The sequence below is a fragment of the Pteronotus mesoamericanus genome, unplaced genomic scaffold, assembly GCF_021234165.1.
Source record: "Pteronotus mesoamericanus isolate MK-2021 breed Mesoamerican mustached bat unplaced genomic scaffold, CSHL_Meso_final contig_246, whole genome shotgun sequence".
Classification (NCBI taxonomy): Eukaryota; Metazoa; Chordata; class Mammalia; order Chiroptera; family Mormoopidae; genus Pteronotus; species Pteronotus mesoamericanus.
The window spans coordinates 1,531,296-1,547,665 of record NW_026555104.1 but is presented as its reverse complement, the minus strand read 5'-3'; the positions used below and the strand labels follow the sequence as shown (position 1 = coordinate 1,547,665).

The following is a 16,370-nucleotide window of genomic DNA, read 5'->3' as shown; positions in this document are numbered from 1 at the left end:
TGCCTGAGATTATGGGCATTGTCCCCTGCCCCCCCACCCCCGGTCCCCGCATTGGTCCCCAGAGCTCTAGGATCTCTGTCTGGATTGGCCTTATGACACATCAGCTCAGAGGTCAGATCATGTGGTTTCCTGAGGTCCCAGCAGGAAGCGGCGGGTCTGGGTCTGGTCAGATGGAGTGAATGAAGGGTATTGGTGCAGGACTGTTGACAAGGGTGTGGACAAGGTCATGGGAAACTTGCAAGGGACGGTGAGCGCACCTGGATGGGCAACAGAAGGAGCCCATACGTTCCTGGGCCTGGGTAGAGGAGGGAGGCCGGTGCAGAACCGTGAGAACAGAGCAAGAGCGGAGCCGTGGCCTTTAGGAAGGAGTGCAGCCCCCTCAGGCACAGCCGCCTCACTTGCACGGGGCTCCCGAAGCTGGAGTCCAGGGAGCCCGATGACTTATCTGCAGCTCAGCCCCCCTGCCTGGAGCAGGACAGAGTAGGGGCAGGAGGACCCGAGGGGCGGAACCAGGAGTGTGCCGCCATCCAGTCGCCATCCAGCCCCGGCTCCTGCTGTCCTCACGCCCCACCAGCGGTGCCCCAGGGCCCAGCGGGCCCAGCAGTGACTTTCCCAAATAAAAGGAGGGGACAGCACAACAGCAGTTAAAGGTCTTTGGGGAAGGAAATGTTCTACAGGGAGACCAGCCAGGGTCATCAACAAGGCCGGAGGCTCCCCAGGAAGAGAAGGGGTGACGGATTTGGGGCCTGTGCTCTCCAGCTGCTGAAAGAATCGGGGTGGAGGGCAGAGTCGATTCTCCAACAAGGAGGGTCTTTTCCACTCGGGCTGCAGACACTGAGCGCCAGAGGGCAGGTACCTGTGAGCCTGGAGCCAGAGGGAGTGGGCAGTGTTGCAGGACAGGCCAAGGTCACGGTTGCCGCAGCCACCTACCCTGTGTTTCCTAGGACACCATGGGCCCCAGTATGCACTCCTGTGGCCTTTGTCTGGACGATTGATCCCAAAAGTATGTAGAAGCACAGGAGAGAGAGAACGGTGGGGCTGATGATTGTGGGAGACACGCGTTCATGGGAATTCATTTCTCCACTTATTTAAGCTATTGTGAGCCTGCCACGTGCCAGGCACTGTTGTGCGCGTGTGGCACACAGCAGCGAACAGAGCTCTGCCTTCCTGGTGCTGACAGCCCAATGGAGAACGGGTGTCAAAGAAGGGCACAGAAGGTTCCACAGCGGACTGCCTGCGGGAGAGCCTGCTGGAGCTGCAGCTCGGCTGTCCAGGCGTGGGGCACCAGCCCCAGCAGGGCCAGGGCCAAGGGCATGCTCCTCACAGCCCACCTTCAGCAGCTCAAGAACCGAGTCAACCCCCGAGCCGTGCGTCCTGAAGCCCTTCCAGAGAACCGGGCTTCGTTGAGCTAGTCACTGTCACAGGGCTTCCCGCCAGCCTTTGGGCTCTGGCGATGCCCCCTCTCGTTTGCAGATCCACAGGCAGGTGTGGGGCGGCAGGGATCACTTTTCTACCTGCCCCACTGGCCCCAGGGCCTCCTGAGCATCTTGCCCGGGGCCTGGCGCCCCTTTTCCGGGTTCCACATTTCCAGGTAGGGAGATGACGTCAGTGCTGAGCCTCAGAGTGCTGGTATCGGGGCCGCAGGGCGTGCCTGGCCACAGGACATCGGCTGGACAACAGCCCTGTTTGTCCCCCAGCCCGGTGCAATCCCAGCCTGCCCCACTGTCCACAACAACCCCGGCTGGTGTCTGCACACCCAGATCTCTGGAGTGAGGCCACGGGGCAAAGGACATATGCTCACATGACTTACCTGGGCAGGCGAGATGGCCCTGAGCCAGGCCTGACCTCAGCAACCCAAGGCACCGGGCTCCCTTCTGTCCACCCCCCTGAGCCGCCGGCAGGATGCAGGCATCCAGGGAGCCCTGACGCTGGCTTTTCTGGCCCACACAGCGCAGAGGCACGTTTCAGAAGCCCACAGGAAAACTCCTCCCAGAGCCTGCGGCTGTGAGAAAAAAAACAGGGAGTGAGAGGAGGTTGTGGAGAGAAGAGCTTCATTTAATGCCGCGAACAAACCACTCTCTGTGAAGCAGGGGTACACACTGGTGGGCTTACAGGAGAGGAGACAAACGCTGTCTTCAGAGGCTGAAACTCCACACACTGGCTCAGCTGGCTCAGGAGGTTGGCATCTGCCAGCGCTCCCGGCTCACTGTCCCCTGCCAGGGCCACCAAGGGTCCACGTCGGGAGATTTCTGCTGGGCTGGAGACATGCAGACACATCAGGAGGCCGAGCTCGGGGCCCCTCTTCACGTCCCCCCCTCCCGTCCTCCTGCCCTCCCGGCCAGATGCTAAGGAAGAGGGACCCACATTCCCAAGCCCCTACTAAGTCCTTTATGAACCTCATTTCATCAGATTCTTGCAACAACCCTCACAGGCAGGGTACCCTTTCTCTAGAGCTATCGTAATAAATTACCAAAACAACAGGAATTCACCTTCTTACAGTGTGAAGGCCAGGAATCTTCAGTCAGTGGACACTCCCTCCAAGGCTCAAGGGGAGAATCTTTCCTTGTGGCTCCCAGCTTCTGGTGGCTCCCAGCCCTCTGCAACTTGGGGCTGCATCTCTCCTTTCTTGGCCTCCATCTTTCCACAGCCTCTGCCCTGCGTGTCTCCTCTTCTGTTAGGTCTTCTCTCTTCCTGTAAGAGCACTCGGCATTGGATTTAAGGCCCAGCCTAATCTAGAATGCTGTCATTTCAAGATCCTTAATATAATATCTGCAAAGACCTTTTTTCCAAATAAGCTCCCATTCATAGGTACCGGTGGTTAGGACCTGGACATATCTTTTGGGGGCCACATTTCAACCCCTTACAGGCAGGTATTACTACTCAACCCAGGTCATAATGGCAGAGCAAGGGTGCAAATCCATCTCTGCTGGACGCCACAGTCCACATGTGTCCCTCTGGCCGGCTGCCTCCTTCTCTGTGCCCCCAGGAGGTCCTGAGCTTTCACGTCCTCATCTGTCACTGGGGGTGATGACCATGATAATGACAGCAGAGATAAAGGCTGTCACTTTGGAAGTTCATGCTATGGCCAGGCCCTGTGCTAAGTCCCTATTCATATAAAACCAACCATAGGATGTAGGTACTCTTAGGAACTGCATTCCACAAATGGGAAAACTCAGTTTTAGAGGTGAAGTGACTTGACCAAGGCCACACGGCCAGCAGCCAGCATGTCACAGAGCACAGCCTGTCCCCTGACCCACCGAGTTCCAAAGCCTGTGTCCTCAGCTGCCCATCGGAGCGCCTCTGTGAGGAGATGTCTTCCCAGCCTTCCAGAGGCTCCATGGACACTGTGTCCCTCAGCGGGCTGTGGGACCGAATGGGAGGCAGTCCAGAGTTTTCACAGCTGTCACTGTGGCCTCCCTGGTGCCATGGAGGGGCTCCCCTCCCTTCTGGCTGGCAGAAGGGTGACTCACACCTAGGGAGAGCCTGAGTGAGACATGACTTCAGCCCACTTGGTGTGACCAGCAAGGCAGGCCGTCACTTCGAGCTAGTCCAGCTGCCTGCATCCCGCCCCAGCTTTGAACACATCGCGGTCCATAGGGCCCGATGGGAATAGTCAAAGTCCAGGGGGCTGGGCCTTGAGGTCTCCAGGGCCCCTGGCCGACGCCGTGGCTGGGAGCTGGCGGCCGGTCTCACCGCCCTCTCTGCTCTCTTTCCCGACTGGCTCAGGCATTGTGCGTGCCTCCAGCGTCTTCCCCATCCTCAGCACCATCCTGCTCCTGCTCGGTGGGCTCTGCATCGCTGCCGGGAGGTTCTACAGCCGCAAGAACAACATCGTCCTCAGTGCCGGCATCCTCTTTGTGGCTGCAGGTGAGCCACCCACTCTGGTCTCCTGGTCTCTGTGTGTGATTAACTTCAAAAGTCCAGGTGCATTGGGGGCTGGGGCAAGATGTGGGGAGCAAACTGCTCAACAGGGTCACCTTTTGAGGGTGACAAAATGTTCTGGAACTAGATAAAGGTGGTGGTTGCACAACATTGTGAATGGACTACATGCCACTGAATTGCATCCTTTAAAGGGTTAATTTTATGTGAATTTAACCTCAATAAAAAATAATTAAGTCCAGGTGTGGAAAGTGCCACACAGGGGCAGTACTTGGCCTCACAAGCCTGTAACAGGGGTACCTGGCTAAGTTGGGGGGTCTGAGGGGAACTCAAAGGGACTCACAGACACCAAGAACTGAAAGAGCTGGCCAGGTAGAGACAGGGTGAGGGGCACAGGGCCCGCTGGGTGCAGGAGGAGAAGAGAAGCCCAGCATGCCTGGGGCAGGGTGAGCAAGGGGGCTCGGGGAGAACTGTGAGGGGGGTGGGTGTGTGTATGTGTGTCTGAGAACTGTGGCCTGTGCGTGTGTTGGACAGAGAGCCTGTGTTTAGGGTTAAAACCTACAACTGGCTTGCCTGGGGCAGGGTCCCTGGTCCCCTTAGCAAGAAGTATTCATACCCCTCCACATGGGGATCAGGGCTGCAGGAAAATGGATAAAGGACGTGGCGGTGCGTGGACAACAGAACACCACAGACTCTCACAGAACCCAGAGCATACTCACTGTGGGCCGGGCGCTGCTGTAAGCGCTGTGTGCACTCGCTCACTTAATGCTCACGTCTGCCCTGCAAAGTGCACACCATGGCATTCCCATTTTGTACATAAGGACATGGATGCATGGGGAGGTGAGTAATTTGCCCAAAGTCTCACAGTTGATAGTTGGTAAAACCAAGATTGAAACCCAGGAAGCTTGGCTCTGCTCAACCTTACTTATAATAAGAGAGAATCACATAAATACAACAATCATGTCTATAGTTCACCCCTCCCTGATTGCAAAAATCCAGACATTTGATAATATTGTTGAGACATTGGGTGTCCCTGTGGAGGGCACTGGGACAGAGACTCTGAATTCAAAACATTACATGCCACAGTGTCCTGGATGATCCTGAAACCAAAAAAAAAAGGATATTTGCAGAAACCCTGTGAAATCTGAGTAAAGTCTGGAAAGTAGTGAATAGTAATGTGCCAGTTGGGTTTTCTGGTTGTGACACATGTACGTGGTAATACGTTAATAGGGAAACCGGGTGGGGAGTTAGGAAGGAGTTCTCTGTACTATCTTCCCAACTTTCCAATAAATCTCAAAGAATCCCAAAATAAAAGTTTTTTTCTAAGTGTCCAAATGCACATACCCAATGAGGCGCAGTCTCTCTGCAAGGAATTCGCCCCACAGTTGTACACATGCGCACATGGAATGGTGTGGACACAAAGATGTCCCTGGCACCTTGGATGTAGCAGGTCAGGAAGTCCCTAAACACCCACAGCAGAGGCCTGGTTGGATGCCCAGGCAGCAGGTGCTATAGCAGTTAGACAGACAGAGACAGCACTTCACGTCCTGATATGAACTGCCTCTCAGGTGGACTGGAATGGAAAGGCAAGGGGCCACAGAGTATTGTGCGGAGAAAAAAAATAGACTTGTGTGTTTGCCTTTGTGTGTCAGAGAGAGAGAGAGAACAAATAAGACTAGATGTAAGAACAATATAAGAAAGACAGTCCCAAATGGGTGGCTCAGTTGGCTGGAGCATGGTCCTGTACACCGAATGTTGTGCATTCAAATCCCCAGTCGGTGCATAGTGGAGGCAACTGATCGATGTTGCTCTTACACCAGTGTTTCTCTCTCCCCTTCCCCCACCTGACCCCACTCTTTCTCTCTCTCTAAAATCAATAAATATATCCTTGAGTAAGGATTAAAAGAAAAATAAATAAAATTTAAAAAAAGAAATACAATTAACAGCAGCCAACTTCAGGAGCGGAACTGGGTAGCTAAGAGCCTGTGCTTTATTGTATATCTCATCAGAACTTTGTACTTTGTTATCCACTCAAAATTAGGTACATTAGCCCCGGCTTGTGTGGCTCAGTGGATTGAGTGCCAGCCTGTGAACCAATATGTCACTGGTTTGATTCCTGGTCAGGGCACATGCCTGGGTTGCTGCCTGCGTCCCCAGTTGGGGGGTTGGGAAAGGTGACCTATCGATGTTTCTCTCCCTTTCTGTCACTTTCCCTTCCCTTCTCTCTAAAAATGAATAAATAAAATCTTTTTTTTTAAATTAGGCACTTAAAAGACAAGTTAGCCACCAGCAATACCCATCCCAGCAGGGAGTGGCCACCAGCCCCTCCCCCACCCCGTCCCCTGAGCCCTGTGGGTCTGACTTCTGCCTCTCCCCTCCCGCCCCCTCTGCTCCTTCTCTTTCAGGCCTCAGTAACATCATAGGCATCATTGTCTACATTTCCAGCAACACGGGCGACCCAAGCGACAAGCGCGATGAAGACAAAAAAAACCATTACAACTACGGCTGGTCTTTCTACTTTGGAGCCCTGTCGTTCATTGTGGCCGAGACGGTGGGTGTCCTGGCCGTGAACATTTACATTGAGAAAAATAAAGAGTTGAGATTTAAGACCAAACGGGAGTTCCTTAAGGCTCCCTCTTCGTCCCCCTACGCCAGGATGCCCAGCTACAGGTACCGGCGACGGCGCTCTCGGTCCAGCTCCAGGTCCACCGACGCCTCGCCCTCCAGGGACGCGTCACCGGTGGGCCTGAAGATCACAGGGGCCATCCCCATGGGCGAGCTGTCCATGTACACGCTGTCCCGGGAGCCCCTCAAGGTGACAACCGCCGCCAGCTACAGCCCAAGCCAGGAGGCCAGCTTCCTGCAGGTGCACGACTTCTTCCAGCAGGACCTGAAGGAAGGCTTGCACGTCAGCATGTTGAACCGGCGGACCACCCCCGTGTGAGCACCCCTTTCTTAGCACCAGCCTCTCCCCAAAACGGCTGTTTGGTTCCCACATGAGGGCACCAAACCCTTCAGATAGACCGGCCATGGACTGCAACCAAACCCAACCCTCCCTGGTCTCTAGCTGTGTTGTGGGCTGGCTTGGCACAAAGCGTCAGGAGACTGGAATCAGAAGCGGAAGGCTGACTTTACCCCCCAAAAGGGTGTTTTGATGCCCTGGGTCCTGAAATCTCCCAGGAGTCCCAAACACGCTCCTGAGGCTGCCCAGCCTTCATGAACCCGAGAAAACAAAATTGAGCCATTCTCTCCTCTTGGAAACAAATATTTCCGGAAGTACCGGCTTTCAGGGCCTTCCCTCCCTGCCTGGGCACTGGGCCACTGAGAGGCCACTGGCTGGGCACATAGGGGCCTTAGGACACTGGTCAGCTGCTTTCTAACCTGAGGTTTCCGTGCCTGGGAGCCAGAAATGTGGAAGCTGAAGCTTGCCCCTTCCTTCCTGCCTATCCGTCTGTCTGTCTCTCTCTCTCTGGCATTGGCCTGTTGTCAAAGTGACCGTGATCCTGAGGAGGAAGCCCTGAAGCCAGCTGGTGCTTTGGGCTTTGTGCTATCCTGGGGCCAGCTCCCCTCAACCCGAGGAGACAGAGGCCTGTGGAGGAATCCACAGAGCGGGAGGCCTTCGCTGGCCTGGGCGTGAGGTAGAAGTCAGAGTCTGCTGCTGGCTTTCCCATCTGCTCCTGGAAGTTACTGCCTCACACAGAAAGGGCAGAACATACTGACTGTGCTTGAGAGTCCGAAGGTTCCATGGGTCAGAGGAAGGCAGCCCTGTGGTCTCTCGCTGCATCCTGCCCCTCTGGCCTGAGGAGCTGCTCGCTTGTCCCTCCTGGGAGAGAGGGTGGGACAGATGTGCCACACACACTGATGTTTGGCGACAGGAGCCTGAACTTCTGGACAGACCCAAGGACAAACAGTAACCAAAAAATCAGAGAACAAACGTCCATTTCCTAGGTGGTTGTTGTCATGATTTATTGCAAATAAACACCAGGAGAGCGAGTTACATTCATTTCCTCATCTTAAAAAGTAGCAGAACACCTCCCCCGGCTCCACTCGTTGTAATTTATTCTGCCACCCCTGAAAGGGCTCAGCGAGAAGTGGGTGAAGGGCCACGCTGTGATTTTCTTCCTCCTCACGAGGGACAGCTCAGCGCCTGGAACCGAGGAGACCGGTTCCCTGTTTGACGTTTTTTCCAACCATTTTCCCACCCTCCCCAATAGCCACCCCCAAGTCAGCAGAGAACATGGAAGCATGTTCGGGTTCAGAAGAAACACTTTCTGGAACATGGAGCTTACCCTCTTTTATATGAAAACTACATGTGCTTTCTAACAACATATCCTTTCTTACTTTTGGAGACTTGGGAATCTGATCTGGAGCAGTCATCTGTGACCCCAGTAGCTGTCATACTTAGAAGTGACAAGCAAATTCTTACCTCAGCCACTTGCTCACAGACCCCCTGGGTGAACTGGGCCCCTGGGAGTTCAGATCTAGGTCAAGGTCATTGCCATCCTCCTTTGGCCCCCAGAAAGGAAATCTCCACCTGTCCCAGCTCCGGCCCCCGCCGGCCAGCCCTGCGTGCTGGTGCGCCGAGGCGCCGCGTGCCAGGCCCCTGCGTGCTTGCTTGGAACCCTCGGTCCCTCTGAGGTTGGCTCTGGGAGGTGGTCTGTCCACGCATGTGCCGCAGTGAACACTGGAGGCGCCACTGCTGCTGTGGGCCAACCCCAGCTGCCCTGCCCCAACCCCTGGCCACCCTTACCCTGCTACCCCATGACACCATCCTTCTGGCTAGAAGGAAGGGGGCAAAATCTGGGGACCCATCACCCAGCAAGGCCCCAAGGTTCTCCTGTCACTTCCAAAAGCAAGGCAGCTTTGCTGTTTCCTCCACATAAGTCACTGCTCCACCTCCCATCCCTGCTCCCCCGGAAGTTTCTGTCATTTCATGGAGAAAGCTGTGTTCCAACGAATCCTACCTCTGGCCCAGTCCCAGGCAGGGAAGACGGAGCCCACTCTAGAGACCGAGAGAGTAGAAAGAAGCGACAAAGAGCAGGGAGCAGAACAGCCTTGGACCCCTGGTCTTCACAGCCTTTCTCCACACACCCTACCCCAGGCTCCGGGAGGGACCCTCAGCTCTGGTTCCCGTTCACTTCTCGCGGCGTCTCAGCGGGGCTGGCCGGGGGAGGAGCGAACGCGGCAGCCCCTGCCCCCGTCAGGCCGAGACCTTGCGACCGAGGGGCGACGTGGTGGCTGTGCCATCTCCGCACCACCCTCTCCAACCACCCCTGTGTGTTTCACCAATTAAGCACCTGTGAATCCTGTACCTACTACTGGTTTTGGGTTGTTCTGTCTTTTTTTTAATTAAATAAAAAGATTTTTAAAATGTTCTCTTCCTGATGTGGGGGGAGGGGGAGAGCTCCCCTCAAGCCTTTGAGGGTACTTAGGGTCAACTGTGTCCCTGAGTCTGGGGGATGCTGTGGACCCCCCTGGAGAAGAGGGAGGGGTGGACTCCCTGCTGATCGAGGCCAGTTTCTCTGGCTTTCATCTGGGCCACTGGTCCCCTGCCCGGCGCTGCCTGCTGGGTTCAGACTTCTGGGTGGTGCCATCGAGGCGCCTTTTCACAGACGGGCCAGAGGATGGACAGACGAAGTTTGGGCAGCTGAACAAGCCAGGCCTCAGAACCACGGATCCAGTGGTTTTCAAGTGGAAGCAATTTTGCTCCCCAGGGGATAGGTGCCAATGTCTGGAGACATTTTTGGTTGTCACAACCTGGAAGGTGGGTGCTACTGGCATCTACAGAGTGGAAGATAAGGGTGCTGCTAAAGATCCTACAGTGCACAGAACAGCCCCTACGCCCACCCACCAAGGATGATCTGGTCAAAAATGTCGGATCACTCACTAGCCTGATTTTACAGTGGGGGAAACTGAGGCACAAAAGGATGAGGTCACTTGTGCAAGGCCGCAGTGAGGCTTTTTGGTATTTGCCTCTCAACTGTGGACATGGTAAGAAACCTCATTTATTTATTCCCAGTATTTCCTTTCCCTGCAATACATTTTACTTTCTGCCTCTCTTGAGTCTACAGTTTTGGAAACAGAAGCTGGGAGTTGAAGAAGGAAATGGGAAACCGGGCTCCTGTCCCAGGGTGGGGTAGAGGCAGGAGAATAAGTCCAGAAACCTGGCCCAGCTTAACACAGGGCCTCCCTGCTCTGGGGCCTTCTCCCCACCGCTCACACCTAGGCAGCTGCCATGAGTGGGCAGCGAAGTTGCCGCGAGCCAGAAAGATGGGATCACACCCTCCGGTCACCTGTAGGAGGCACAGGGCAAGTCGCTCAACCTCTCTCAGATCCTTTGGTCCAATGAGGAAGGTAACACTTCCCTCCCAGGGTTGGTGGGCGATGAATTCAACTTCAACTTCAGGAAAGAAACATTCAGAAATACCCCAGCCAGGAGACTGGCTTTAGAGTGAGCTTTCAGGAGTGTTTGTTGACTAATAACACCCAAGAAGTTTGCTAAAATGGATTGTTCTAGAACAACCCCCTGGGGTGTCGTGCCCACAGCACTTTGGCCTGGGGAAAGCCTGTCATCCAGCTGGTCCAGGTGCTGCATGGTGCTCCCGCTCCCTGGAGAGGGGTCCTCCTCTGGCTGCTTCCCTGGCTGATGCCCTTTCATTTCTGCGCTCAGGGGTCAAGGCAGCCATGTGGCCGTGGCTTCTTTGCAGGCCCTGCGACCCCCAAGCCCCACGGGGGCGTTCCTGGTCCCACACCAGCAATGCAGGCTGCAAAGGCCTAGTCCCGACCCCTGTCAGGTGCCCTGGGAGCAGGGCCGCAGGGCAGTTGTCTCCTCATGGGTCCCTAGTGTGGGGCTGGCAAAGAGAAGAGACCTGAGGGGAAGGAATAAAGGTGGGGGGAGGGGCGGCCTCCCGCAGAGCGCTCAGAACCAGCCACAGCACTGCAGCTCCTGCATCGGTTCCTAATATAGCACCCCTGGCTGCCCAGCCCTAGAGATGAGGGGCAGGGGCGGGACAGAGGGGAGAAAGAGGTGCTCAGGGACTCTAGAACCCAGAGAGGGAGATGAGACAGACACACCTGAGACAGATATTTTAAAACTTGCAGCTTCCAACAAAACTGCCTGCGCAACCTCAGGCACAGAAATCTGTGATTGCAAAGGGTTAGGAACCCGCATCTCTGTGCTTAGAATTGCAGGAGAAGAAGCTTGGAGGGACCTTCACCCAGACCTTTGTCCCCTGATAAGTGTTCTCAGAGATGCAGTAACCTTTGTGGATTTGCCAGGATCCACAAATTAAATTGTAAATAGCCAGGTTCTTTTTAAAACAAATAGTACTTACGTTTTTCTAATTCCAAAAAAGTATTACATTTTACCTTAAAAATATCTGAAAAATACATAAAAGTGAAAGAAAAAAACAGTATCATGAAATCCTACCACCCAAGACGTAAACACGGCTCACATTGCAGTGCACTCACATTGCAGTGCACGGTGTGGCTTAATCCCCTGCATTGGTTCAGTTTTGCCTCATGAGAATCTCCCTACATCCTTAAATATTCCTCAAAAACATAATATTCAAAGGCTGCAGAGATATCACCACTTATCTAACTGGTGTCCTGTTGCTGGGTGCGCCTTATCTGCTCCCTAGACGGTAAATGGCACCTGAATTGGGACAAAGATACTCAGGATGCATTTAGTTACGATCTGACATCTCACTACGAACTCTTGGCCAGCTACCCGAGAGACTGATGCAGAGATCAGACTCCTTGTCAACCTCCAAACACAGTCACGACCTCGTCTCTATACATGCCTGGGTGTCTGGGCCCTGGGATAACAGCCTCCCCTCCCCCCTCTCCCGGCCCAGTTCCTCTTGGAAGACTGGGGCTGCTTCATTGCACCAGGCCTTCCATTTAGCCATTCCTCAGCCTCACAAAATGTAATTCCTTTTCATGACTGACTGTATCCATTAGTAGGGCTGTGTAACAAATACACCAGAACTCAGTGGCAGGAAACAGTCACTAAATTTGGTCAGGATTCTTATCTCTACTTGACTGGGTCAGGATGGCTTATCTGTGCTCCACAGTGTCTGGGGCCTCGGCTGGAAATCTCAATGGCTGCAGACTGGAGTCTCCTGAGCTCTCACATGCTCTGGCGGCTGATGCTGGCTCTGGGCAAAGGCCTCCGCTGCAGCTCTTGGCCTGAATGTCTACACGTGGCCTCTCTGGGTGGCCTGAGGTTCCTCATGGCATGGTGGCTGGGTTCAAGGGCGAGTGTCCCAGAGCAAGAGAGAGGTGGAAGTCTCAGAAGTCACATGGAGTCACCCTTGCTATCCTTCAAGGGCTAGAACTCTCAAAGCCTACTTGAGTTCAAGGTGAGAAGAAATAGGCTCCACCTGTTGATGAGGCATGACAAGGTTCTAGAAGGACATGTAGGAGCAGAAATATTGCTGTGGCTATTTTTGGAAGATGCAGTCTGCCTTCCTAGTCTCTCTAGGACCCTCACCTGGCTCTAGGCTTCTTCTCCACCCACCACCTCCACTGGGTCCTCTGCAACTCCCCGCATCCAGACACCTCCTTTTGGAGGTCTCCTTCCGCCTGCCGAGATAGATCGGCCCATCCTCTCTCCCAGGGACACTCCTTTGCCCAGTCCTCCTGGTGAGAGCTACCCACTCTGCTGTGGGAGTTCCCTGCCCAGGTCCCCGATATAACACTCCTGGCTGCCCAGTCCCGTACTCGATCCTAGGAGGTGTGGAGCTGGAAAGGGAGAACGAGGACCTGAGGGACCTTAGGACCCAGAGGGAGACGGGGGCAGGTACACCTGACATAGATATTTTTAAACTTGCAGCTTCCAACAAAACTGCTGGTGCAACTCAGGAACAGAAGTCTGTGATCAGAAGAGGTTATGAACTCAAGTCCTTGGACTTGTAATTGTAGGACAGGGGAGTGGAGGGAACGCTGATACTGCCAAACCATTACCCCTCCACCCTCCTGCAGCAAAGCCTTCGATGAGGGCCTAGGGAGACCATCCTGAACCCTTTCTCAGCCACTGTCATCGCCCCAACTCCTTCTTGGCCGCTCTTCCATATTCACTAAAGACTTCACTGCTGGCTCAAAGCCTTCCTCTGTATCCCAAGTTCTGCCACCATCACGCTGAGCCACACCAACGTCTGTGGGGCCAACCACTCCAGCTCCCTGGCCTCGCAGCTCTCCTGCCTTCTAGGCTCTGTTGGCCATCCGACCTTCTTACCGCCATTGACTACCTGAGCTCACTGCCACTGGCCATCTGGCCTCCTCGCCTTCGCTGACCTTCCTTTCCTACCTGGATCTCGCCATCACCCCGACTGTACCCCGCTGTGATCTTCAGAGCCATTGTCCTCCTCTCTGACCACAGCTCCCAGTCTTCCCAGTCCCCTCACCCCCTCACCAGCACCACCTCTGTTCTCTGCACCACAAAGCCCTTCCGGCCTCGCCCTCTCCGTCTTCTCCCACTATACTGACCCCTCCTGGTTGCAGGGCATCCCAAAGAGCCCAAGCACGGCCAGTCACCACTTAAACTCACCCTCGCCGACGCCCTCCGTTCGCTCAGCCCCTTCTCCTTCTAGCTTTTCCCTCCCGGGAGCGCCCAGTCCTCTTCCAACCTCGCCTGCCGTCTCCACCAGGCCTGCCCCTGCGCCGCAGGTGAGGCCAGAGAAGATCAAGCAAGTGGTAAATCGATGCCTGTCATAGGCAGAATAATGTCCCCATAAATGTCCAAGTCCCGATCCTTGGAGCCTGTCCCTATGTCGCCTTACATGGCAACAGGGACCTTGCAGATGTGATTCAATGAAGAATGTTGAGATGGGGAGATTTTCCTGGATTATCAATGGAACCACAAGTGTTTGTATAACAGGAAGAGGAAGGCAGGAGAGTTGGAGACAAAGATGTGATGATGGAAGCAGAGGTCAGCGTCATGTGATCATTGGCTTTAAAGATGGAAGAGCTCTGAGTCCCCTGGGCAGAAGCTTGGGGTGGAACTGGGGGCAGCGAGACTAATGCAACAGAGGGTCCCAGTTGAACGGTGCAAGGAGGCAGACAAAGAGGTACAAAGAGGTTGGGACTAATTGGGTGACACCTTGGTTTTTTACAGTATCTTAAGATTGAACACCCACGGCCATTTCTTAGGCTAATTAAGCCTGAGCTCAAAACTAGAGGAGCACGTTGCCAAAGGGAGCCCTCACCCAGGGGCGCCCTGGTCCCAGCTCTGAATGAGGCCCACCTCCAGGGGATGTTTTCCCTCCCCTGGTTATGCCTGGGCCTTCTTGGGAAAAGAGAAGTCATTTGGGACAAATGAAAACTGGTTCGTCTGGATGAGAAAAACACAGACATCTCCTGATCAGCTTAGTATGGCATATCTACTTTGAAGACCGTAGAAAATGTCCTGTCTCAAGAGGCTGCTTCCTTTTGAACTCAACCACAGAGGTGACAGTGGTGCCCTCGTGGGGTGTCGCTCAGTGACTGGAGGCAAGTTAATCCAATTAGCCATTGGTCCAAGCTGCCCCAGGGCTGCCCTAGCTGCCATGTCTTATGTCCCAGTGGCTTTGAGCCACATAGAAATGTCCTTTGGATCATCTGGTGGAGTGAATTATTTGAGCTTCTGTCTCCTTCTTCTTTCAGTCAATCTGTCCATCCATCCATCCATCCATCAGTCATTAATGGGCCCAGATCCAGGGCGGTCTATGAGGGGACCCAGAAAGAGTACATACCATATTTTGCCATGTATAATGCCAAAAGTTACAAAAAAAAATCTTTCATTTTAATTTTTTAATTCTATTTATTTATATTTAGAAACAAAACCGATTGTCATATTCTAAGGTATTATTTTGCATTCAGATATTGTTACTGCTTTCTAGAGTTACATTTTTAATGTATAAGCAGAAATAAAAGAATTAAAAACACTTCTATAGATACGGAATTAGCACGACCCATGAATAATATTCATCCTTATTTTTCCCTCAAAAATTTGGGCAAGAAAGTGCATATTATACATGGAAGAATATGGTAGTACAGTCTCACTGTGCCTACCCTCCAGAAGCCTATAGCCCATTAGAGAAAGCTGATCCATCTGTAGTCTATAAATAATAACAATAATAATAACAGCAGCAGCAGCAGCAGCAGCCATCCCAGATCTGTTGCCTACTGTATGAGTCAGGTCAGGCTACCATAACAAAATACCATAACCTGGGCAACCTTAACAACAGAAATTTATATTTGCACAGCTCCGGAGCCTGGAAGTCCTAGATCAGGGAACCGGGAGGACTAGGTTGCGGTGACAGCCTTCTTCCTGGCTTTGGCCTTCTCACTGAGTCCTCACATGGCAGAGAAAGAGAGACAGCAAGCTCTCTGGCCTCTTCTGAGAAGGACACTAATCCTATCATGAGGCCCCATCCTCATGACCTCATCTAAACCTCAGTACCCAGAGGCATCTTTGCTCAGGGTCACATGGAGCTATGTGAGGCTTCAGGGGCGTCTTCAGGAGTCAGCAACTTGGCAGAGGACATCAAGACCAAAATCAAGAACTTCAAGACCATCCCTTTTGACTGCCGCCTCCCCAACCAGAACCAGACCAGGAACTGCTGGCGGAAGGACTTGGACTTCCGCCACTGTGAGGAGGCAATGACTGCTAAGGGCCGGGACGTCTCTGTGTGTGAATGGTACCAACACGTGTACAAGTCCCTTTGCCCCATGTCCTGGGAAGTGGCCTGGGATGACCGCGGGGCAGAAGGCACACTTCCCGGGAAGATCTGAACTGGCTGCACCCCACCTGTCCCCTGTCTTCCATCCTTCTCCCAGGGAGGTGAAGGAGGACCTGGGTACATCTCACCTGAGGATACTGAACAGTGGCTTAACTAATAATAAGTACTTGTTGGAAAAGTGTAAAAAATACCCCAAACCCTAATTACCCACCCAAGGCCCCATCTCCAAATACCATTACAATGGGGTTTGAGCTTCAACAGGTGAATCTGGTGGGGGCAGGGGCGGGGCACACCATCCAGTCGGTGGCAGCTACCGCAGGCTTCGCTGATAAATGCATTATCTCTAATTCTACAGCAGCTCCGGGTCAGCACATTGCCCTCACTTTATAGATGAGAGAAAGGCAGCTTAGAAAGGCTAATGACTTGATCCTCAGCGAAGCAGGGATCCAACCCTGGGCCTGCCGGCTCCCTCACTGGTGGGCTGGTTCCCACTCCCTAAGAGGCCGTCCTTCCTGGGAAGCACAGGACCCTTGTGGAGGATGCTGATGGGGGATGGGGGCTGCGCAGCTCCCAGGACATGCCGCTGAGCAGGCAGCCTGGCAGTGGCCTCCATGGGCAGAAACATTGTGTTTGAAGGACCTTTTAGTAAACAGGGAAGAGACAGGAGACTCGCCTGCAGTCCCGGTGCTGCCAGCCTCGTGGTAGGCTTACACATGGACCACTTCAAAAGGAAGAGGCCATCAATCTTTAATGCTTCTGCTGGCTGGG

At 53.8% G+C, this 16,370-nt stretch overlaps 3 protein-coding genes across 3 annotated transcripts in view; all 3 read left to right on the top strand.

Moving 5' to 3' along the window:
- Positions 1-6,994, top strand: part of CACNG4 (calcium voltage-gated channel auxiliary subunit gamma 4) — a 52,365-nt gene extending 45,371 nt beyond the window's left edge. The window contains exons 3-4 of the mRNA XM_054573067.1: positions 3,727-3,867; positions 6,285-6,994. Coding sequence (XP_054429042.1) covers positions 3,727-3,867; positions 6,285-6,823 — 680 coding nt within the window. The 3' untranslated portion in view covers positions 6,824-6,994. The remainder of the gene's footprint in view (positions 1-3,726; positions 3,868-6,284) is intronic.
- PRKCA (protein kinase C alpha) overlaps positions 1-16,370 on the top strand; it is a 546,763-nt gene that overhangs the window by 503,913 nt on the left and 26,480 nt on the right. The window lies entirely within an intron of this gene.
- LOC129070176 (cytochrome c oxidase subunit 6B1-like) lies at positions 15,349-15,654 on the top strand. The gene has a single exon (XM_054572990.1). The coding sequence runs from the start codon at positions 15,349-15,351 to the stop codon at positions 15,652-15,654; it is 306 nt and encodes a 101-aa protein (XP_054428965.1).

Excerpts from the sequence above, each read along its gene's own strand:
- LOC129070176 (XM_054572990.1), top strand. The coding sequence starts at position 15,349 with ATGGAGCTATGTGAGGCTTCAGGGGCGTCTTCAGGAGTCAGCAACTTG.